The sequence below is a fragment of the Lemur catta genome, chromosome 17, assembly GCF_020740605.2.
Source record: "Lemur catta isolate mLemCat1 chromosome 17, mLemCat1.pri, whole genome shotgun sequence".
Lineage (NCBI taxonomy): Eukaryota > Metazoa > Chordata > Mammalia > Primates > Lemuridae > Lemur > Lemur catta.
The window spans coordinates 28,315,901-28,340,166 of NC_059144.1; the positions used below are offsets into that span (position 1 = coordinate 28,315,901).

Below are 24,266 nucleotides of genomic sequence, written 5' to 3' on the forward strand. Positions count from 1 at the left end.
TGCGCAAACTGATTAAGGCTTGGCTTTTACTCCTTCAGGTTGACTTGTGCCCTTTCAACATGTCCCCATCCTTTTCTATGCATTTCCTTATTTACTGTTACCAAAAGATGTTCCAGGCTCATTTTATATTTTCTGTGCTCCAGCTCTGGAGTTAACCACTTCTTCCAAGGAATCCTGATTCCTTTTATTGGAGAATAGTATTTAGAAACCAAGATCTGGGCACTTGGTGAACAGCACTGTTTTAATTATGTAGCTTTATAACAGGTCTTGAGGTCTGGTAGTAGAAGTCCTCAAGTTTTGTTCTTCTTAATGACTGGCTTGGCTATTCTTGGTCCTCTACATTTCCATGTAAATTTCAAGAGCTTGTCAATTTCCACCAAAAAACAAACAAACAAACAAAAACTGTTGGGTTTTCAGTGAGAATGTATGAAATTTATAGATCAATTGGGGAGAAACTAACATTTTTGCAAGATTCAGTTTCTAACCTATGAACATATTAATAATTCTAAATAGTTTATCTGTAGAGCCTTTTGAATTTTTTAATGTATACAATTATGTTGTCTGCAAACAATGACAATTCAAACTCTGCCTTTATAATCTTTATATGCTTTACTTCTTTTAAATATTTCTTTATTCTTTTTTTTTCCTGTTTTTTATACTGGGTAGGGTCTTCAGTACAATGCTGAATAAAAGTGGTGACAGTGAATGTCCCTATCAGTATGTCACTATTAAGTATGTTTTCTTTAGTTTTTTGGTAGATACACTTGATCACATTTTAAAAAGTTCTCTTCTAGTTAGTTCTAGTTTGTTGACTTACAAAAAGTCATGAATAGGTTAAATTTTATCAAATGCTTTATTATTTTTTTCTTTTTACTGGTATGTGGTATACTATATTGATTGATTTTCAAATGTTAAAACCTCGTTCATTCCTGGAACAAACCCTATTTGGTTGCCCTTTTTGTATATCCATGAATTTGATTTACTAATATTTGTTTGTGAGAAAGACTAGTCTGTAATTTCCTTTCTTGTAATATCTTGTCAGGCTTTGAAATGAAAATTATGCTGGCCTCATGAGGTGATAAGCATTTTCCTCTGCTATTTTCTGGAAGAGTCATATCGATTACCTAATTTTTTTTAACATTGTACTATTTTGTGTTGCTAAATAGATATCCAAAAAGTATCTAAGGGAGCATGATTACTAACGCTGGAGAAATGATAAAACCGTGTAGCTTATGGACACTACAAACTTGTGGTCTCCAGTCTCAGCCTGGTTCTCCACATCGCTCTCTAATCCTAGCTGTTCATGCTCAGTACCCTAAGCTTCTATGCAGTGGTTTTTCAAACCCTTGCCACTCTCTTCAAACTTTAGCATACCACCTCCCCCCACCTCCATCATTTTCCACTGTTATTTTCTACTCCATAGAGAAAGAAAGAGGGTGGTCAGGTATGTAAGCTCTCTTACTCCCAGCTACACATACCTTCATGTGTATTGTTCTCTACAGTTACCCTCATCTCTGTCTTAGGAGAAGCTATTCTCCTGCTTAGGACTAATACTGCTCTCTCTCTTACATGTGTCTCTTTTCATCTAATAATTTATTCTTTCTCACACATCCTCCACTGGCTCATTCTCCTTAATATATTTATAAATATGCCCAAATCTCTATCTTAAAAAAACCGAACACCAAAATACAAAATAATTCTTCCTTGATTCTACAGCAACTCCCCTCCCCCTAACCTAACCTAATCTTTTCTCAGACAAGATCCTTCGAAGAGGGGGTTATATTCCTTGCATCCATTTTCACCGGCTACTCAGGCTTTGCTCCATTATATAGTCTTTACCATCCCCCATCCCATGTTACTGAAATTTTTTTAACAAAGATTATAGATACAAACCTAAACTTCAAATGTAATGGGAACTTCTCAGTTCTTATCTTATTGGACCTCTTTGCCAGCAGCTGAAATAACTGACTCAATCCACTGAAACCTTACTTGTGGGGCACCTCTCATGATTTTCCTCTTATTATCCGCTATCCCTTCCCAGTCTCTTTCATGGGCTCCTCTTAAATATCAATGTTTCTCTAGGATTCTCCTTGGATCCATGTTATTTTTACTATACACATTCTCTCTAGGGGACGCTCCCGGCTTCAGCTTCCACCTACTATTACATGACTCCTATTTCCACACCAGACTTCTCATAAGCTTTAGATGTGCACTAAACATCTTGACTGTCACACAGGGAACTCAGTCCCTCATGTCTGAAATGGAATCTATTATCCTTTCACCCAAAACTTGCCCGTGCATTTTCTGTCTCTGTAAAGGGACTGAAGGGATCTACTCAGCTGCCTAAGCCAGAAATGCAGGAAAGATTCTAAACTTATCCCTTTTTTGTCCACTTCAAAAAAGACTCACTTTCTATGAAATGTAAAATCATTTGTCTGAATATCAGAAACTATACACCAAATTTATTTGAATTTGGTCATCAGTCAGTGAATGCCCCAAAATGCTGGTGGCAATAATGAATTATTGCTGAAAGATGTCTGATGATGGTATTTATCTTAATCATAATCATATATTGTACAAACACTAAAAACTATTAGATGAATAGCTATTTAATAAAATCCAATTTTCTATTCCTTTACTCCATAAAACTCTAAATAATACCATATAAAAATTTTTATAGTCTCAGTTTTGACTTTGAAAATTAGGCCCTATTTAAAAATTTAAAAGTGAAAATAGGCTGGGTGTGGTGGCTCATGTCTGTAATCCTAGCACTTTGGGAGGGTGAGGCCAGAGGATCGCTTGAAGCCAGGTGTTCAAGACCAGCGTGAGCAACATAGCAAGATCCTGTCTCTACAAAAAATAGAGAAATTAGCTGGGCATGGTGATGAGTGCCTGTAGTCCCAGTTACTTGGGAGGCTAAGGCAGGAGGATCCTTTGAGCCCAGGTGTTTGAGGTTACAGTGTGCTATAATGACACCAATGCACTCTACTCTGGGCAATAGAGTGAGACCCTATACCCACCCTCCCAAAATAGAAAAAAAAAAAGTGAAAATGCTTGCTTAAATAATTATGAGCTAGTTAACCATGAATGTTTTAATGTTTTTTTTTTTTTTTTTTCCGAGACAAGGTCTCAAATTCTGTACATCAGGCTAAAATGCAGTGGCATGATCATAGCTCACTGTAGCCTTGAACTCCTTGGCTCAAGCGATACTCCTGCCTCAGCCCCCTGAGTAGCTGGGACTTCAGGTGTGCATCACCATGCTCCGCTACCTTTTTTTTTTGGGGGGGGGGGGGTTAGATACAGGATCTTGTATGTTGTCCAGGCTGGTCCTGAACTTCTGGCCTCAAGTGATACTCCCTCTTTGGCCTCCCAAAGTCTTGGGATTACAGGCGTGAGCTACTGAGCCCAGCCAACCATGAATCTTTACCATTATCCCCTCAAGTGAGGTGGTATCCTTCATCACTTGTCTGTACGTTTGCTGCAGGGCCTGTGGAACATTTAATGTTTTGTGCAGATAAGCAATCATCTGAACGCCTTAAGTTCACCAAATGGGAGCTTAAAATCTTTTTAAGTAACCACAATAAGTTTTTTACAGGCTTGGACCTTGTTTTGGACATTGTTTTCTGATCTCTAATGACATTAGCTAAGAAAGATGCCAGACCCTCTTGAAAAGCCAGTATGAAATCTTTGTGAAAGGAAATTAAATCTTGGGGACAGAAAATGACATAAGTATATCTGGACAAGATCTTAATAAGGAAGAAAAATAAATGCAGATAATTTTCTCCTAAAGAGTAAAATATCTCATCAGCAGATAGGACTGAAGAGTGTACAAAGGTACTTTACTAATTATTAACTCACAGAAGATTAAAATAAGTTACCTTAATTTTTAAAAAATTTGCTAATTATCATACTTATAACATTTTTTTAAAAAAAATCTGAGGGTAGAAACTTGATTATTGATTGTTTAACATATTCTGAAGTAACATAGAATGAAAATTGGTTACCTAATCAAGTAGCAACAGAAGAGTAAACTAAGGATGAAGACAAATATAGCAGTGCCAAAAACCACAATATATATGTTGAGTGGCAGATTCTGGAATCCAATATTAGGCATCCTGAAGTTGTAATGTGGGAAATCCGAGCTCATGGGTAAACTGTGGGGGAAGAAAAGAATGGAGAAAAATTAAGTATAAAGACTAGGTATCAAGATAGCATTGTTGTTGTACATGCATATAGAGGTTAAAAGTTTTCTATGGCTTGACCTTATGTGAAATAGATATGATAGACAAAGTGTAAATATTCTTGCCATTCATTCATTAATCATGCCAAATATTTACTGAGTATGATGTACCTGACACTATTCCAAGGTTGGAGATGCTACCTAAAAAGTTTTGCAGGTTGCATTCATTCACTAAAAGGCATTTCATTGAAAAAAATGCTCGTAATTAATAAACATATGAAAATGTTCAACCTCAAAGAAGTGCAAAAAGAAAAAAAAAGTTTTAAGATTTTTCAAACTCTTTAAACTTTAACTTAATAACTCAACCCTTAAAGTAGCAATATTTGAAATGGTAAAATATAAGAAATAACTTAGCTACTCACAAGGAAATAATGATTAAACAATTACATAAAGTCATATGTTACAATATTGAAGGGTCATTAAAATGTGTTTTTAGTCCATTTTAATGTCACAAGAAATATAAAGATATGTGGGAAAAATTAAGTAGGATATAATTGCATATAAAATATCCCAATTTTATAAATCTGTAAATACGTACAGGTATGTGTATGTGCGTGTGTACATATATATATATGGCAGAAAAAAGCCTGAAAGCCAACACATCGAAATGTTAACAGTGCCTGTGGTTTACCAGTCATTTTGATTTTCTTTTTTTTTTTTTTTAAGCCCCTCTATTAAATCAGGCCCTATTCTAAGAATTTTACTGGTATTATTTTATTTACTCCTCACATCAAACTTCTATGGTAGGTACCATTTCTGCTCATTTTATAGATAAGGAAACTGAGGCTGACAGAGTTTTGGTTACATAGTCATGACTGACCAAGTATGTTTGGGAGCCAGGGCCTCTCCAACTCCAAAGCCAGTGCTCTCAGCCTATATGCTCTACTGCCTTTCTTGTGTGTTACTTTTATAATAAAATCAGAAAATTAAACACTCAAAAAGGGACTCTTTCTGTCAGTCTGTGTGGTAATACTTACTGACTACTACAGTTAAAATTCCACAAGTGGAGGCTGCCTCTCCTTTAGGTGATGAGCTATAGTGATGAAGTGGCTGGCTCATCACACCATCTTGCTAGAACTTTCCTTGTCATTTTGATTCCTTAAAGAGCTCCTGCCAGGCCTGCTATTAAGACCAAAGACTGATAATGGGATTATAACTATGACTACTGCAAAACCAAACTAAAATGAAACCTTACCAAGCAAAGAAAACTTCTACTTTTATTTATGCATGGTAAATTAAAAATGTGTTCACAGATCTTTAGTGCCCCTGTGGTTCCCTGAAGAGTATATTTATGCTGTTGACACTACTGAGATGCTGACTGGCTGTATCTGAAACCTCAGTTGTATTATTACTTTAGTAAACCAACAGCTGCACAGAACAACTTTATCCCATGGAACTCTTCTCTGAAAACTTCCAAACATAAATAATGGGTAGTATTTAGTTTTGAACCTTTGGCCATTTTCTGCATTAGTTTAGTTAGAGCAAGAGCTTTTCTTTTTTTTTTTTTTGAGACAGAGTGTCACTTTGTTGCCCGGGCTAGAGTGAGTGCTGTGGCGTCAGCCTCGCTCACAGCAACCTCAAACTCCTGGGCTCAAGCGATCCTACTGCCTCAGCCTCCCGAGTAGCTGGGACTACAGGCATGCGCCACCATGCCCGGCTAATTTTTTCTATATATATTTTTAGTTGGCCAGATAATTTATCTTTCTATTTTTAGTAGAGACGGGGTCTCGCTCAGGCTGGTCTCGAACTCCTGACCTCGAGCGATCCACCCGCCTCGGTCTCCCAGAGGGCTAGGATTACAGGCGTGAGCCACCGCGCCGGCCCGAGCAAGAGCTTTTCTAATTTCCTTTTTCTTACATTCAGATCTTCTTAGGAAGAGAAGGAAGGATGTAGTTAAGGAGTGCTGTACTAAATATACATAGCACATACACTGCAGAGCTATTAGGAAATTACAGCTGCACAAAATTTAACTCTTAACTTTCACATTGCTGACAGGGCCGCATCTGATGACCTTTGCTATAGTCAAGACTTAGATGACTGTTCTTTAATCCTTTAGAAATGCCTTTCCCCAGACAAACTGGGCTTGGTAAGATACCTGTTATTTTAGGAAATAGGAGATTAAACATCTGTGCTGGGCAGGTTAATAGAGAGGAAATATGCAAGCAGACAGAAAGTGGTATGGTGGGAAAAGGGACAGGTCTGCAGTCAGCAACTCTGGATGTTTGTTCCCAAGATGTCACTAGCTAGATGTCAGGACCTGTCCCATCTATACCACAGTTTTCTCATCTTTCAAATGGGATAATGCCTGTCCTATTGACTTCAAGGGATCTCTGAAAGGATAAAATGAGATAAGAGATATAGAAGTATCTGAAAACTGAGTTAGGACAAAAATATTAAGGCTTGTGTGTGTATGTGTGTGTGTTTGGGGAAGGCAGTGACAATTAAAGTAGTAAATAACATAAAAGCAGCCCTGACAAAAATCGAGTCTCTAGAGAGGATTCCACTAAACCACATGCCCCTTCCTCAGGGAGCTCTTCCACACGCACTGCCAGGCCTTCTGTCAAGTGGCCTGCCAACCTGTTTCCCCAAGAGGCAGGAACTGGAAACCATGTCCTGGCCAAAGGCGGCCATCAGCATAGGCCAGCTAGGAGTGAGACCAGCAGCATAAGAACATTGCCCTGCAGGGTCCTCACACTGGGAAGTACCAGCAAAGAACTCTTGCAGAATTGTGAACAGAGACACAGACATGCAGAGCATTAGAGGTAGTGCTGTAATCAGAGAAGAGACATCTGCCTCAGTGCTCCTGGGGACTGAATGCTGAGACTTTTCTGAGTCCTCACTACCCAGCAGGAACTAACAATTAAACCCTGTTACCAGAGGGGTGCAGGGTTGATAGAGGATATGTTGATGCAGAATACATTTTAGGAATTTTTCTCCTTTACGTTAATGGAATAGCTTAGCTACTGTATGTTGGCCCAACAGTTTAAGTAGATGGTGGATTATTCTAAGCTGTTAATCCTGGTCTAATGATACATTTGTTTTTATAAAATTTTCATCATAATACCTTTTCAGCATGAGTACTAATTTTTTCAAATAAGATAATTTTAAAAAAGAAGCTACATATTCATCATCTTAGTAATAAGTATTCTTTGCTATTGAAGTCTTACAAATCTAGTTATTTAGTAATTACTCCTTGTGGGAGTGAAGAGGAGAATAGCACATACAGTGCTGTTGCATCTTACTTGGCATTTCCAACTTCATTCACACGAAAACCTTTTTTTACCTCTTATATAATTCACAGTTCCTGAAATCTCTAGCCTCAGCCTAAATTTCAAGCTGCCTAAGCAGTTTATTAGGAAAAGAAAAACCAAAGAAGATCTGAGTATTTTATCAGCAATAGGATTTCTCACCATGAAGATCTAAGAGGGAGAGAGTACATGAAATTTGGATCCCTACAGGACCTGAGTTTAACACAATACACTGCAGCTAGATGGGCTGTGGCAGCATTTCTTCCTAGATCAGCTCCTGTTCCAATACCATATCATCATCTTCTCAGTAGTCAGTCTTCTACTTTTGCTTAAAAAACGCTCAGAAAGGGAGACATCAGCAATTTTACGGCTGTATTTTACAATTTATGGTTCATAAACCACAAAAACCCATGTATTTGTTTCTTATAAATAAAAAAGAATCCACAAAAAAACTTTTTAAAAAATACTACTTTAGACTTTTTTTTCTTTTTTAAATTTTGGGGGGATCTTTTGGTGAAGACCAGAAAACCTGCTAGACAAATTCTAAAAGAGCTGTAACACTTTTGACTTTGTTAATCTTTTTTTTTAAAGTTGAGATATAATTTATATTTTAAAAATGCACCCATGTTAAAAGTACAAGTCATAGTCTGGACAAATGAATACAACCATGTTACCACTATCCTACCCTAATCAAGATACAGAATATATATAACAAAGATTCCTGCATATTAAAAAAAATACAGGATGTTTCCATCTCTCCAGAAAGTTCCCTTGTACCCCTTTGCAGTTAATTATCACCCAACCACTGACTTCTATTAATACAGATTTTCTTTATTCTAGAATTTAATACAAATGGAATCACACAGTATGCACTCTTTTGTGTTCAGCATCTAATCACTCACTAGGTCTGTGAAAGAGTATTAACAAATAGTTATATAAAATACTTGTACTTTACATTTTATTCCTACTATGCCCTAATTATCCTATTACCTTACACCTGCAGCCTCTTAAAATCACTGAGTTAGTACATTCTGAGAATTCTCACCAGTTCTCATCATTTTTATGTCTTTGGTGTTATTTCCCTCTTTTTTGGAGCATTACGCTTTATTTTCTCAATTCTTGGTCCAACTTCTCTAGAGTGCTCTTTAGATCTCTTAAAACATTACTTCTGCTTTTCTTCCATTGTTCCTTTGCATTGCCTAATAGTATTCCATTTTATGGATAAAACACATTTTCTTTATTTTTTACTAGGTGATGGACATTTGGACTGTTCCCACTCTTTGGCTATTATGAATAATTCTGCTATGAACATTTATGTGAAAATTTTTGTGCAGACATGTTTTCACTTCGCTTAGGTATATACCTAGGAATAGAATTGCTGGGTCCTGTTTATGCTATGTTTAACCTTTTGAGGAACTGCCACATTGTCTTTTAAAGTGGCTGCACCATTTTGCAATCCCATAAGCAATGCATGAGGGTTCCAATTTCTCTACATTCTCTCCAAACTTGTTCTATCTTTCTGATTTTAGCTATCCTAGTGGGTGTGCAGTGGTGTTTTATTGTGGTTTTAATTTGCATTTCCTTAATGATTAGTGATGCTGAGCATCTTTTCATGTGCTTATTGGCCACTGGTATATTTGGTGAAATATCAATTCAAAACCTTTGCCCAATTTTAAATTATTTGTTTTCTTACTGAGTTGCAAGAATCCTTTATGTACTCTGGATACAGGTGCTTTATCAGACATATGGTTTGCAAATCTTGTCTCCCAGTTTTAGGCTTGTCTTTTCAATTTCTTAATGGTGTTTTTTGAAGCACAAAAGTTTTAATTTTGATGAAGTTCAATTTACCAATTTTTAAATTGCTTATGCTTTTGGTGTTATAGCTAAGAAATCTTTGTCTATCTCAAGTTCATAAAGTTTTATTCCTATGTTTTAAGAGCCTTATGGTTTTTTTAAGCTCTATGATCTATTTTGAGTTAATTTTTGTGTGCAGGGCAAGGCCAAGGTCTAAATTCATCACTTTGCAAGTGGATAGCCAATGTCCCAGTACTACTTGTTAAAGAGACTTTCCCTTCCCCATTGAATTGCCTTGGCACCTTAACCACAAACCAACTGACCATAAATATAAAGATGTATTTCTTGACTTGGAATTCTATTTCATTGATCTGTATGTATATCCTATGCCAGTACCACACCCTCTTGATTACTGTAACTTTGTAATATGTCTTGAAATTTGTAACAGATGGGCAGTTGCTTCTTATGAATGATCAAAGAAAGTAGTTTCTTGAGATGGAATCTACTTCTGGTAAAGATGCTGTGAACATTGTTAAAATGACAACAAGGAGTTAGAATATTACATAAACTTAGTGGATAAGGGAGCAACAGGGTTTAAGAGGATTGACTCCAATTTTGAAAGATGTTCTACTGTGGGTAAAATGCTATTAAACAGCATTGCATGCTACAGAGAAATCTTTCTGAAAGTAAGAATTGAGCAATGGCAGCAAACCTCACTGTTGTCTTACTTTAAGAAATTGCCACAGCCATATCAACTTTCAGCAACCAACACCCTGATCACTCAGTAGCCATCAATACTGCAGCAAGACCCTCTGCCAGCAAAAAGATTATGACTCAGTGAAGGCTCAGATGATCATTAGTATTTTTTAGCAATAAACTATTTTTTAATTAAAGTATGTTCATTTTTTTTTAGATATAATGCTACTGCACACTTAATAGAGTACAGTGTAAACATAACTTTAAAAAGCACTGGGAAACCAATAAATTTGTGTGACTTGCTTTATTGTCATATTTGCTTTATTGCATTGGCCTGGAACTGAACCTGCAACATCTCTGAGGTAAGTCTTAAGATCCATCCTCCTCTTTGGAGATATTATCATCACATATATTATATTCTATATATTTTATAAATTCAATGATAGTGTCATAATTATTACTTTATATAATTTTATGTCAACTAAATATAGAAATGGAGAAAATATATTTATAAAGTCTTTAATATTCACCTACATATTTATTGTTTACAATACTCTTCATTTCTACCTGTGGATTAGAGTAACCATCTGGTATTATTTCCTGGCTCCAATATAGCTCCATTCCCTCCCTCCCCTCCTTTTGTGTTATCATTGTCATATAGATTACTTTTATGTTATAAGCCCAATGATACATTTTTATAATTATTGTTTTATACGATTGTGTTCTACTTTTTGAAATGATTAAAAGCAACAGTAATAAGTGATGCTGACTATGATATCATAGCTCACTTTTCTTGGTTACCTTATTTTTTTTTTCCACACCAAAAGCTGTGATCAAGCAGGTCTTCCAGTGTTAGGCAACTTACAGCTGGAAGTCTTAAGGTCTAAGCAGCTTCTCACAGCCTGATCATGTTGTTTAACTAGTCTCTAACTGGTTCATTAGAAAAATCAAGCTTTTGACAAATTAGAAATAACTCACTCCTTTGTTCTTGATTATCTTTACGGCCTTTTGAAATATTATCTTCTGTAAAATCTTTTTTGGAGTGGATGAAATGAGAGGAAAATTTTTAAATTTCAAAAATATGTCATTGATCAGTAGAAAAATCTAAGCTTTCTAATCAAAAGGATATGCTGAGTCCTAGAGAGAGTTATTAAAAAAAAAAGACCTATATTTAGACATATCATGGTAAAATTTCTGAATTCTAGGATAGAAAACTATAGTAAGTGTCCAGAAAGCAAAGTCAAGTTGCCATAATGGAAAGCATATAGAATTGTTATCAGATTTGTCTTAGGCCATGGGTAATAGGGTGGGCTTAAAGAATCAGATAGCCTGGGATTTAATCATGGATATGCCAGTGACTTTGGGCATGTTACTTACCTTTTCTGTGTCTCAGTCTTCCTCATCTGATGAGGTACAATAATAGTATTAATAGTAACTACTTTATAAAGTTTTACAGGAATTAAGTTACGCAATACATGAAAAGCACTTAGAACAGTACCTGGGCACATAGTGTATACCTGAAAAATGTTAGTTATCATTATTAACTAAAACACGATAATAAAAGATAATAGAGTTACTGTCTATACCTCCATCAAAAGACAGTCAGGTAGACTTCTGATTCCAGAAAGATGGAGTAGACATACAATTCCCTATTTCTTCAGCTAAATGTAACTACAAACCCTGGACATTATGTAAATATATAAAACAAACACAAGAAGACTCTGAAAGGTGGAGAAAAAGCAGCAAACTAGGTAGAGACCTGGGGACTCAAGGAATAGCATAGTGGTGAATTCTCTGGGATTTCTTTTTGTCTCATATATTCCAGATTTGGAGCTGGAGAGGCTGGCAAACCAGAAATTCAACAAGACAAAAAAGCCCCAATGAGTTTGTCCTCTCCAGCCAAAGGACCATAAAAGGAGTACCCTAGCAACACAGAAAGCTTCTAGACAATAACTGCTCTACTCCAGTTAAACAACCCAGAAAAAAACTGGTAAAGCCCCTACACGTGCCAGCAAAGGCTGAATGGAAAGCCTAGGTTTTCACCCTTGCTAGGACATAACAAGGTTCCCTCAGCCATCCTATTGAGATAGGGTCAGAAAAGGCCGAGCAGGAGGCTGGAACTTTTATCCCACCAGGTGGAAATGAGGTCCCACCACTGTGATATGGGTGGAGACTATATATGGACCCTGACTGCCACTCCGATCCGGCAGTAACAAAATGACTATACCCCTACCTCTGGGGTGGTGACAGAGGAGATCTAGTGGAGAATCAGGATTTTTTTTTTTTTTTTTTTTTGAGACATGGTCTCACTCCATTGCCCTAAGTAGAGTGCCATGGCGTCAGTCTAGCTCACAGCAACCTCAAACTCCTGGGCTCAGGCAATCCTCCTGCCTCAGCCTGCTGGGTAGCTGGGACTATAAGCACACACCACCATACCCGGCTAATTTTTTTCTATTTTCAGTAGAGACAGGGTCTCACTCTTGCTCAGGCTGGTCTCAAACTCCTGACCTCAAGTGATCCTCCTGCCTTCGCCTCCCAGAGTGCTAGGATTACCGGCATGAGCCACTGCACCCAGCCGAGAATCAGTATTTTACCACTAACCAGCGGCAACACGAACTTCTACTGCTCCCAGACAAGGAAGTATTGGTGAAAGCCTAGTTGAGAGCTGGAATTCTCATCCCTGCCCCCGACTCTCACTCCTTCTATGTCAACAGAAGCTGAAGGGGGAACCTGGGCTTCTACCCTTTACCTGGTATTAATGAGGCAGCACCACAGCTCCACCTTTTCACTGTCAGAGCAGTGTCATAGGAAGCCAGCTAACTCAGAAGGTTTAAGTAAAATCCAGAGTCTCATAACATAATACACAAAGTGTCCCTCACTCATCATACCAAAGACTAGGAAGACCACAAATTGAATGAAAAAAGATAACCAACAGATGCCAACGCTGATGACAGAAATGTTAGAATTACTGGATAAAGATTTTAGAGCCACCATCATAAAAATGTTTCAGCAAGCAATTATGAACATGCTTGAAACAAGTGAAAACACTGAACATCTCAGTAAAGAAATAGAAGATATAAAGAGGAACAAAATGGAAGTTATGGAACTGAAAAATATAATAACTGAAGTAAAAACTCAGTGGATGAGCTCAACAGCAGAACGGAGATAAAAGAGGAAAGCATCAGTGAACTAGAAGACAGAATGGTAGGAATATACAATATGAATAAGAGACAGAAAACAGACTGAAGAAAAAAATTAACTGAGCCTCAGGGACATGTGGGACCACAATAAAAAATTTAACATTCATGTCACTGGATTCCCAGGAGAGGAGAAAAAGGACAGGGCTGAAAAATTACTAAAAATAGTGTCTAAAAAATTACCAAATTTTACAAAAGACATAAATGTACAGATTCAAGCAGCTGAACAAACTCCAAACAGAATAAATCCAAAGAAATCTACACCAAGACACATCCTACTCAAAACTTCTGAAAAATAACAACAAAAATCTTGAAAGCAACCAGAAAGATACCATTAGGGGGAAAAGAATTCAAAAAAATTTCTCATCAGAAAAGAAGGGACATATTTTTTAAGTGCTGAAAGAAAAGAACTGTCAACCCAGAACCCTATATCCAGCAAAAATATCCTCAGGAATGAAATAGGAAATCAAGACATCCTCACATGAAGGAAAACAAAGAGAATTTGCTGCCAGCAGATCTACTCTTAAAGAATCAGTAAAGGAAGTTATCTTAACAGAAAGGAAATGATAAGAAAAGGAACCTTGAGACATAAGAAGGAAGAAAAAACATGGAAAGCAAAAATATGGATAAGCACAATAAATTTTCCTTGAGTTTTCTAAATTATGTTTGATGGTTGAAGGAAAAATAATAATTGTTTAATGTGGTTCTAAATGTATGCAGAGAAAACATTCAAGACAAGTATATTGGCCAGGCACGGTGGCTCATGCCTGTAACCCTAGCACTCTGGGGAGGCCGAGGCGGGAGGATAGTTTGAGCTCAGGAGTTTGAGACCAGCCTGAGCAAGAGTGGGACCCCATCTCTACCAAAAAAAAAAAAATAGAAAGCAATTAGCTGGACAACTAAAAATACATAGAAAAAGTTAGCTGGGCATAGTGGCGCATGCCTATAGTCCCAGCTACTTGGGAGGCTGAGGCAGGAGGATCACTTGAGCCCAGGAGTTTGAGGTTGCTGTGAGCTAAGCTGACACCACGGCACTCTAGCCTGGGCAACAGAGTGAGACTATCTCAAAAAAAAAATAATAATTATACAAGTATATTAAAGATAAGAAAGACTAAAAGGACACAAAGGGAGGTAAGATTTCTAGTCTTGACTTGAATTAATAAAATGACACCAGTAGACTGCATATATAATACAATGCCTACAGCAAGCACTCAGAAAACCACAAAGACATATGCTCAAAAACACTACAAAGAAATCAAAATGGACTTCAATTATTCAAGTAACAGAGAAATAGAAAACAGAGAGAACAGAAAAAAAAAAATTAAAATGGCAGGCTTAAGCTCTAACATATAAATAATTACATTAAGTATAAATGATCTAAATATGTCAATTAAAACAAAGAAATTGGCAGAGTGGATTTAAAAAACCATAACCTGACAATATGCTGCCGACATGAAATTCACTTAAAAAATAATGGCACAGGCAGGTTGAAAAGGATAGAAAAAAAGATATGTAATGGAAGCATTAATCAAAACAAAGCAGGAGTGACTGTATTTAATATCAGACAAAGTAGAGTTCAGAGTAAAATTACCAGAGAGAGAAAGAAACATTACAAAATGATAAAATGGTCAATCCACTAAGAAGACATAACAATCCTAAATGTGTGTATACAAAACAACAAAGCTGCAAAATATATGAAGCAAAAACTGATAGAACTGAAAGGAAAAATAAATCCACAATTATACTTGAAGACTTCAAAACCTTCTCTCAACAACTAGATAGAAAACCAGCAAGGATAAAGAAAAACTCAACACAATTAAACAACAGGATCTAATCAAAATTTATAGAACATTCCACCTAGCACCAGCAGAATACACATTCTTTTCAAGCACCGAAGGCACATATACCAAGATAGAACATATCTTTGGCGGTAAAACAAATCTCAACAAACTTTAAAAACCTGAAGTCAGACAGAGTGTTACTATACACAATGGAATCACAGGTAACAAGAAAACATCCAAACATTTAGAAACAAATCAACACATTTCTAAATAATCCATGGGTCAAAAAGAGGCCTCAAAAGAAATTTTAAAAAACACATCAAATTGACTGAAAATCAAAATACAACATATCAGTTTGTGGGATGTAGGTAAAGCAGTCCTGAGAGGGGAATTCATAACAATGCATCCATAAGAAAAGAAGAAAAGTATCACATCAATAATCTAAACTACATTAAGAACCTAGAAAAAGAGCAAAATAAACCCAAGTCAAGAGGAAGGGAAGAAATAAAGAGCAGAAATCAATGAAATTAAAAACAGGAAAGCAATAGAGAAAAATCAATGAAACAAAATGCTGAATTTATTCTTTGAAATGATCGATAATATTGACAAACCTCTAGGAAAAAAGACAAATAAAAAAAGAGAAGACACAAAGTACCAATATCAGGAATTAAATAGGAGATAACACTTCCAACTCTGTAGACATCAAAAGGATAGTAAGGGTATAGACACATAAACAGACATAAATTTAACAATATAATTAATAAAACAGACCAGTTCCTCAAAAAACAAAAACTCATCCAATATAAAATAGATAATTCAAACAGTTCTGTAACTATTAAAGCAATTTAATTTATCATTTAAAAATTCACCAAAAAGAAAGCTCTAGGCTCAGATGATTTTACTAGAGAATTGTACCAACTGTTTAAAGAAGAATTGACATCAATTCTTGACAATCTCTTGCAGACAATAGGAGGGAACACGTCCCAATTCATTTTTTGAAGTTAGTATTACCCTGATTGCAAAACCAGATGTAGAGAATGTCTAGCAAACACAGACACAAAAATTCTTGACAAAATATTAGCAAGTAGAATTCAACAATATGTAAATAGCATTTTATACCATGATCAAGTAGGACTCATTCAAAGGATGCAAGGCTGGTTTAATATTTAAAAATCACTCAATGTAATCTACCATATTAAATGGCTAAAGAAGAAAAATCACATGATCATATTGATTGATGCAAAAAAAAGCATTTGACAAAACTTAATACCCATTTATGATTAAAAAACTCCCAGAAATATAGAAATGTAATGGAATTTCTTCAACGTGATAAAAAAAGCATCTACAAAAAACAAACCAAACAAAAAGCCAACCAAACAATAACAACAAAAATTGTACAGCTAACATTATTCTTAATGGTGAAAGACTGAATACTTACCCCCCTAAGACCAGGAACGAGGGAGGATATCTGCTCTCACCACTCTTATTCAACATAGCGCTGGAAGTTCTAGCCAGTGCAATAAGGTAGAAAAGGGAATAAAAGGCACACACATCAGAAAGGAAAAAATTAAACTGCCTCTATTTGCCAACAAAATAATCATCCACAAAAACAAAATCCCAAAGAATCTACAAAAAAACTTCTAGAATAAGTGAGTTTAGTAAGGTTGCAGAATACAAGATAAACATTAAAACATCAATTATATTTCTATAAACTAGCAATGAACACATGAACACTAAAGTTAAAAATACAATGACATTTACAATTGTTAAAAAAAAAGAAATACAAAGGAGTAAATTTAACAAGACATTAGAGATGTACAGGACTTATATGTGGAAAACTACAAAATGCTGATTAAAGAAATTGAATAAGCTAAATAAATGCAAAGACGTTTGTGTTCATGGATTTGAAGACTCAACATAGTAAAAATGTTCTCTCTAAATTGATATATAGTTTTAACATAATTCCTATCAAAATGCCACCAAGATTTTTTTTTGTAGATATAGATAACTTTAAAAAATTTAGATGGAAACAAACGTAAGGAACTAAAATAGCTGAAAAAATTTGGAAAAAAAGAGAACAAAGGGAGAGGAATCAGTCTACCCTATTTAAGGACTTATCATAGCTACAGTAATCAAGACACTGATTGGTATTGGCAAAATAAGCAAAAATGTAGCAGGGCAAATATTATTAGAGAAAGCAGGAGTGCTAATTTTTTAAAAAAAAATAGAAATGAAGGCAAAAAATGTATATGGATTAATGACTCTAGTGATAAAAGTACTAATCTCCAAATAAGATATAACAAAAGAGTAATCAATACCATTAACAAATAATATATATATAGAATTTTGTGTCTTAAAAGAGAAAAAACATTCTTTTCATATGAATCTGGAACATCTACATTTAGATAAACTGATTATTTTAAGCCATAAAGAATAGTCCACCAAAGAACAGAAATCTTAAAGGCTACAATCTGACCACAATACAGTAAAATTAACTCAACAATAAAAAGATCAACAAAAGAAACTACCTGGAAATTCAAGAAATAATCTTTGAATGACTTTGGTCTAAGAGGTAATCAAAACAAATCACAGATCATTTAGAAATTAATCACATTGTGGAGGAGAAGCCTCGTATTGTGAGAAAAATTCCATAACCTTCAATATTTACATTATCAATCTAAAAAGAATGAAAATAAATGAACACAAGAATTCAACTTTAGACAGCAGAAAAAGAACAAATCATACAAAATAAGCCAGAAAAAGGAATAAAGGTCCAAACAAAAATATATGAATTGAAATAAAAAAAAAATTCGAAAGAAATTGAAATCAACTAACCAAAACATTAAGAATGAGAAAGACAAAAACTATTATGCAGAGATTTACAAAAATCTATGAGAACTCAAATATTAATTTTAAAACCTGTATTAAAAAGACTTCATAGGAATATAAATAACCAAAACTGGATCAAGAAGAAAACATAGCAAATATAGAAATGTCTTCACAAAAAGGCTCCAGACTCTGATGGCAATGGAGGTAGAATGCACTAAACTTGCTCTCTATGTACAGCAGTCCTCCCTTACCTACGACGGGGGCAGGGGTGGGGTGGGGATATGTTTTAAGACCCCCCCAATGGATGCCTGAAACCACAGATAGCACCAAATCCTGTTTTTTTTATGTGAGAACCAAGACACGAATGGGCAGGTAGTGTGCACATCATGGATACACTGGACAAAGGGATGATTCATGTCTGATGGAGCATGATGGTGCTAGATTTCATTATGAATGGTGCATCATTTGAAACTTATGAATTGTTCATTTCTAGAATTTTCCATTTAATATTTTCAGACCACAGTTGACCCTGGGTAACTAAAACTGTGAAAAGCGAAAATGCAAATAAGGGGGAAGCAAAAATGCAAATGCCTACTCTCAAGTGATCCAGAGTATAGAAAAGAAACAACGGAAAGCATCCCAACTCATTTAAAGAGGTAAGCATAATCCTGAAACTAAAACCAAAACTATACAGTGGAGTTCACAAACTCAAGGCCTATGGGCTGAATCTGGCCTGCAGAAGTATTTTGTTTGGCCTATCCAAAGTTTTAAAAATTGAGATAATTTAAATTTAGGAGATTTAACATAAAATTTGCAATTTCCAGCTTTACATGGAAAAAAGATCTAGTAACACTGGGCTTCACTCATGCATGGCAAAACAGCTTGCAGCTGAGTGGCCTTGGTCCCCAGAATGCCATGTTGTTGCACAATCTGGAGTAAGAACAGGCTACAGGGTAAGTGTGCCCCTGGGCCTATGTCAACAGGATCCCCATTTGTCACAATTTCCACTGCTCCCTGTCACTCCCTAATTCTGAACCAAATGTAGGTTGCCACTTGTGCTTTATGCTTTATTTTTCTCAGTGTAGATAACTATTTCTACCTCTATCAAAAAAACAAAATAAATGGGCAGAGATCAGGAGAGTGAATAAAACAAAACAAAACAAAACAAAAAACCCAAAACAACCTCTAGTTTTTTACCCAGTATATTTGCCTGATTCAATTTCTTGCCTGGCTCCTGTTGGCACTGAGTGCCCCTGCTTTATGGTTTCTATCTTTGGTTTCCAAATTATAGAAATACCCACTTACATTCTCTTTTAATATTTGCAAGGTTTTGGGCCTTAAATTTAAATGTTTAATCCATTTTGAATTTATGGCATGGAAAAAAGAACTAAAATGGTTTTTCCAATTCAGTCATTTGTTCCAACAGCATTTATGAAATTCTTTCTCCACTGTCTTAATTCTACCATTTTCAGAGTCTCTTCTTAACACACACCTGAGTCTGTTTCTTGATTTTGTCATCTGTTCCCTTGTTCCCTTTTTCCTTTCCATGATGTTCTACATCAGCACTCAACATTTTATTTTAATATAACTTTAGCATACCAATAACATACACAGTAGGGAAATATTTTCATCATTACTTTTCCTTTTTAATATTTTCAAGGCTATTCTTACACAATCTTTTTTCAGACAAATAAGTTTTTAAAATATCCTATTGGGAAGATCATTGAAATTGAAAATACATTAAATCTATAGCTTACTTTAGGGAGAATGGGTCTTGTTATGGTTTGAACATTTGTCCCCTCTCAGACTCATGTTGAAATTTAATCACCATTGTAATAATATTAAGAGATGGGACCTTTAAGATGTGATTGGGCCACTAGGCCTCTGGCCTCATGAATGGACTAATACTACTATCGTTTGTTATGGAGGGAGTAGGTTCATTATTGCAGGAGTTCGTTCTTTATAAAACGAAAAACCGGGCCCTCTTTTGTGTTCCCCTCACCACCACCCTTTGCCCGTCTGCCATGTGATACCTTCTACCATGTCACGATTAGCTATTGATGTGGCAGCTTGATTTTGGACTTAGCTTCTAGAAATGTGAGAAACAAATTTCTGTTCATTATAAATTGCTCAGTCTGTGGTATTGTTATAGCAGCACAAAATGGACTAAGGCCTTTATATCCAGGTACATGACGTGTCTTTTTATTTATCTAGTCTTATTTTATCCCTTTCAGTAGATGTGTATAGCTTATTCATACAGGTTTTGTACTTTAGTTTATCCCTACTTTATATATACATATATTTATATTTACATATATGTATTATGAATGGGATGTTTTTCTATTATATTTTCTAAACCGGTTATTCCTAGTATAGAAAAAAACTACTTTTTTTTATACATTTATTTTACAGCCCAACCTGGAAAAAATTTTAGGGCAGGTGCAACTTACTGAATGCTTTTTAAATAAATCTTAATAAAGCAACCACAGAACACCCAGCTCAGATCAGTGAGCACTCCAAGAAAAACTATTTGCAAAATATACACCAAGGCAACTGAACATAGTGACTTTCTGTATAAGCTTTTTATTTATATATCATCAAAAATAATTGTAAAAAACACATATCACCAAATATAACTTTTGTCTTGGACTAGCTGATCTCTAGCTAATCTGACAACAAATAAACTGGAGAGTTGTCCCTTAAGATGCTGCCCAAATGGGAACGTGAAAGCACACTTTGTACTTCAGATGTGATCTTTTTATTTTCTAGTTTAACTAACGGCAGTCCCAGGAACAAGTTATAAATAAGAGAAAACCGGGATACATCACTGTTTTATTCAGCTAGTGTAGGAACCAACTGCAGAAGAGACCATTCTCTCAGACTTGCTGCTGAGGTCCAGCTGACCAGCCATGGTGTGGCTTCACTGGACCAGTCAGTATGCAGCCCTACTGCAATAACCTGAGCCTGATAGAATTAGATGGCAGATTCTGTGTATGTAGTATTAACAAGAAGGGGCAGATGTGGAACTTCTGCAGCTCAGCCCATAGCCGATTGCTCTCCACCATGTCAGAGGCCAATAAAATTATAAATACATTTATTGCTAGATGTATCTGATAGATTTCACTAGTAAAGAATACAGGAACTTGTTTGAATATGCATAAAACCATGCCTGGAGGATACTCAAGAAATGAATAACAAGAGTAGTTTTCGGTGAGGGAAGAAGGAACCTAGTGAGAACAGTTTTTTCACTGTGTGTCTATCCTTTTGGATCTTCTGAATTTTGAATGCTGTGACTATATTATCATTTCAAAATGTAACATTTTAAAGTAAAAAATGAGTGATGCATTTGACCAATATTTGTCTCCATCTGCACATAAAAAGATTAAAGATGGGGGTATTAAAGAATTTAAAGGGAGAGGGTGTTAGTAGAAGTCTGTTTGTACAGAAGTACAGATGACATGTATAGAATTAAACATATATTTTCTGCCATATCCAGAGTGCCAAACACTTAGGTCCTTCAGAAAGCATCCCTGTAGCAGAGAAGACTTTTCAAAACCGCTTACATTCCTTTAACTCTAAACTCACGGAAGTTATACACTGATTTTAATTGTTTGTCCCATGTGACTTCCGGAAAGAGTGGGAAAATTTTCCTTACATATAATCATCATTCGAGTTCACCTGAAAATTCTATTTCTTATGACAAATCTATAGATTGGCAGTCTTGTGAACTTTGGATATAGCAAGATTTTCCCGGGACCTGGTCATCCCTGAGTAAAGACAAGGCTGCATTTCTAGATGTCTGAGGCCCAGACTCTGTAATGCAGCACCTCAGGTAGAGGTCCTGCACTGAGAGTTTTGAGCATCTAAGGTGGCACTTCTGGATGATACCATTGGCTCACATCATTTAAAGTGCTCCAGTAATTCAAAGGTCTCCCTCTGCATCTCAGTCTTTTATAATCTTCTCTGGTACTTGACTGTTGGAAATAGATATCAGGATTCTATCAGGGGTCAAAATTTCTTATCTTCAAACAGCAGGCAGCTAGGCAAGATAACTGGCTAGTATTCTGTAAATATTTCTCTTAGGTCATTCTTATCTTTTATTCTTCAGAAGACAGTTCTTCCTTCTTTCTAGTTTTTTTCCCCCAAATCTTAGAATACACCAGAGGTATTCTTTCCAGTTTTAAGAAACTGATAAATAGGTATCTGGGGTACTCTGTCTTTAAGTGCCAAATCTGGAAAATAAGTAACTCTACAAGCTCTCAATCTGTAGGCAAAGGTCTATTTTTTTTTAAAGTAATTTCTTCAATTTTTCCTATACTGAGGTTTCCTCCTACCTACACCCTTCCCCATTATTTAAAGGAGACTGGGGGAACAAAAAACTAGGTCTATTGGAATTGTTATAACCTATTTGTCTATTCCATCTGTATTTGAATCTTTCCATTTAGCCTTAATTTTACTAACAACCCCTTCATTTTGATTCCATTTACAATATTCATTAATGGATGCTGTAATTTTTTATACCTTTTATAACAGTGCTTCAGTTTTTCTTAAAATTTAATTCTAACCAGTTCCTTTCAATAGCCTTTGTGTCTTTTATCCTTTCCAGCCCCATTACTGACAGTTCTAATCCTTCCATAGTTTGCATTTTTTCCATTTCTTCTGCTACCATTGTTTTCTCTGGGTTTGTGCACAGCTTTTCTCTTTCCTGGTGTTGCCACAGTTCTAAAATCAAGCCTGAGGTGCTATCTTTAATTTGGTTATGATAACTGAAGTTTATCTACTTGAACATTTTTTATTTCAGATGTTTGTTATTTTGGTGGATCTATTTTTATTCTGCCATATTTTCCCAGTAATTATTCTCTGTGTCTGCTCCATTAAGACCTTTTCTCCATTTTTTATGTAATGATAAAGCCTCAAATTTCGATTTAAATCATTCCATCAGATCTTTATAAGACTTCACTTTGATGATGGATAGGAATTCAACTTTGAAGTCTCATATTCCCTTCTGACCCCTCTATCCCAGGTATGACTGTGTATGCACTATAACTTTGCAAAGAATCTGCCTATCAACATTTAACCACCAACTGCTATTTGGTTCATGGTTCGATTAACTGATGGTGGTATTCTTAAGAGTATGGGTTGTGGGAAAAAGAACACAGTAATGCTGAGATAGGAGGAGGATGGAATGGAATACAAGTTATAAAGGAGGAAAATACTCTCAGGTTGAACTTCACATTGTAAGTACATCAAGGCAGTGAAAAGAAATAGGAAGCAATGAGCAGTTCCCATTTCAACATGAAATAAACTCTAGGTGTAATACAATATCTGCTTATTTAGAAAAGAGCTGATTTTGTTCCCCAAAAAACAATGTTTTTCTCACAAAAAAGGAAATCAAAATGTAACAGGAGAGCAATGGCTATGCCACTAAAACTATAATTATGTATGGGTGGTTAATTTTCAATATCTCTCAAATTTGATAAATGGGACAGCGAGCTTCTTTATTTAAAGCCAAATCTTAATCTACATTAATTACTTATTGGCTCCTGGTTCTTATACAGGTGGGCATAACAGACACCTCAATACCATAAAACAAATGTAATTCTTAAAAATTTGGTGTTTCCAGTTGCTGGAATAAACAGTATTTATCATTGTTGATGTAATATTAACCTACTTATTCACTGGAATTAATATAGAGATGGATCATGAAAAGAAAATCTTCCCTATGAAATTTTTTGAAAAATATTTTGACTGTGTAATACATACGTTATTTGAGAAATGGTTGTACCTTTTCCAGTCCTTCAAGAAAACCAACCTGATTGTAAAGAAGAAATTATCATTATTTATAGATGATAGTAAAATAAAAAAGAATGCCATTAAAAGAACAACAAAAAAGAATATAGCTGGGCAATACAGTGAGAATGCGTCTCCACAAAAAATAAAAAAATTAGTGGGGCATGGTGTCATGCACCTGTAATCCTGGCTGCTTGGGAGACTGAGGTAGGAGGATCAATTGAGCCCAGGAGTTTGGGCTGCACTGAGCTATGACCGCACGCACTGCACTCCAGCCTGGATGACAGAATAAGACCCTGTCTTAAAAAAAAAAAAAAAGAATACATATTACACTAATATGTGTAATATGCAATATAACACAATGTATATTAAGAAAATATGAAAGACACAAAAGAAGATGTGAAGAGGAGGTGGGGTAAAAAAAAAGATGTGAAGAACTAAAAAGATATTTTCTTCTTAGTCATGAAGACTCTAAATATTATAAATGTGTCAATTTTCCTTAAATCTATAAATTTAATGCAGATACAATAAAAAAAACACCCTACAAGGGTTGTCTTTACTGGGAGAAAGAGGGTGGCTGGAGAAGCTAATTCTAGTTTAATAGGAAAAATGAAAATGAAAGAATAGCCAGAAATATTCCAAAAAAGAAAAATCTATTCTTACTGACATATGAATTGACAGATTAACAGGA

General features: G+C 35.5%; 1 protein-coding gene and 1 non-coding gene across 3 annotated transcripts in view; both read right to left on the reverse strand.

Annotated features, from left to right (window-relative positions):
* Positions 1 to 24,266, reverse strand: part of RNF24 (ring finger protein 24) — a 64,480-nt gene that overhangs the window by 15,739 nt on the left and 24,475 nt on the right. The window contains exons 2-3 of one of the 2 annotated variants that reach the window (XM_045529033.1): positions 16,395 to 16,463; positions 4,005 to 4,154 (exon numbers count right to left, since the gene is read on the reverse strand). In XM_045529033.1, the coding sequence (XP_045384989.1) occupies positions 4,005 to 4,154; positions 16,395 to 16,463 (219 nt within the window). The remainder of the gene's footprint in view (positions 1 to 4,004; positions 4,155 to 16,394; positions 16,464 to 24,266) is intronic. The other variant, XM_045529034.1, reaches the window with a different exon arrangement.
* LOC123622939 lies at positions 7,990 to 8,051 on the reverse strand. The gene has a single exon (XR_006729678.1). It is a non-coding gene; the product is annotated as a U7 small nuclear RNA (small nuclear RNA).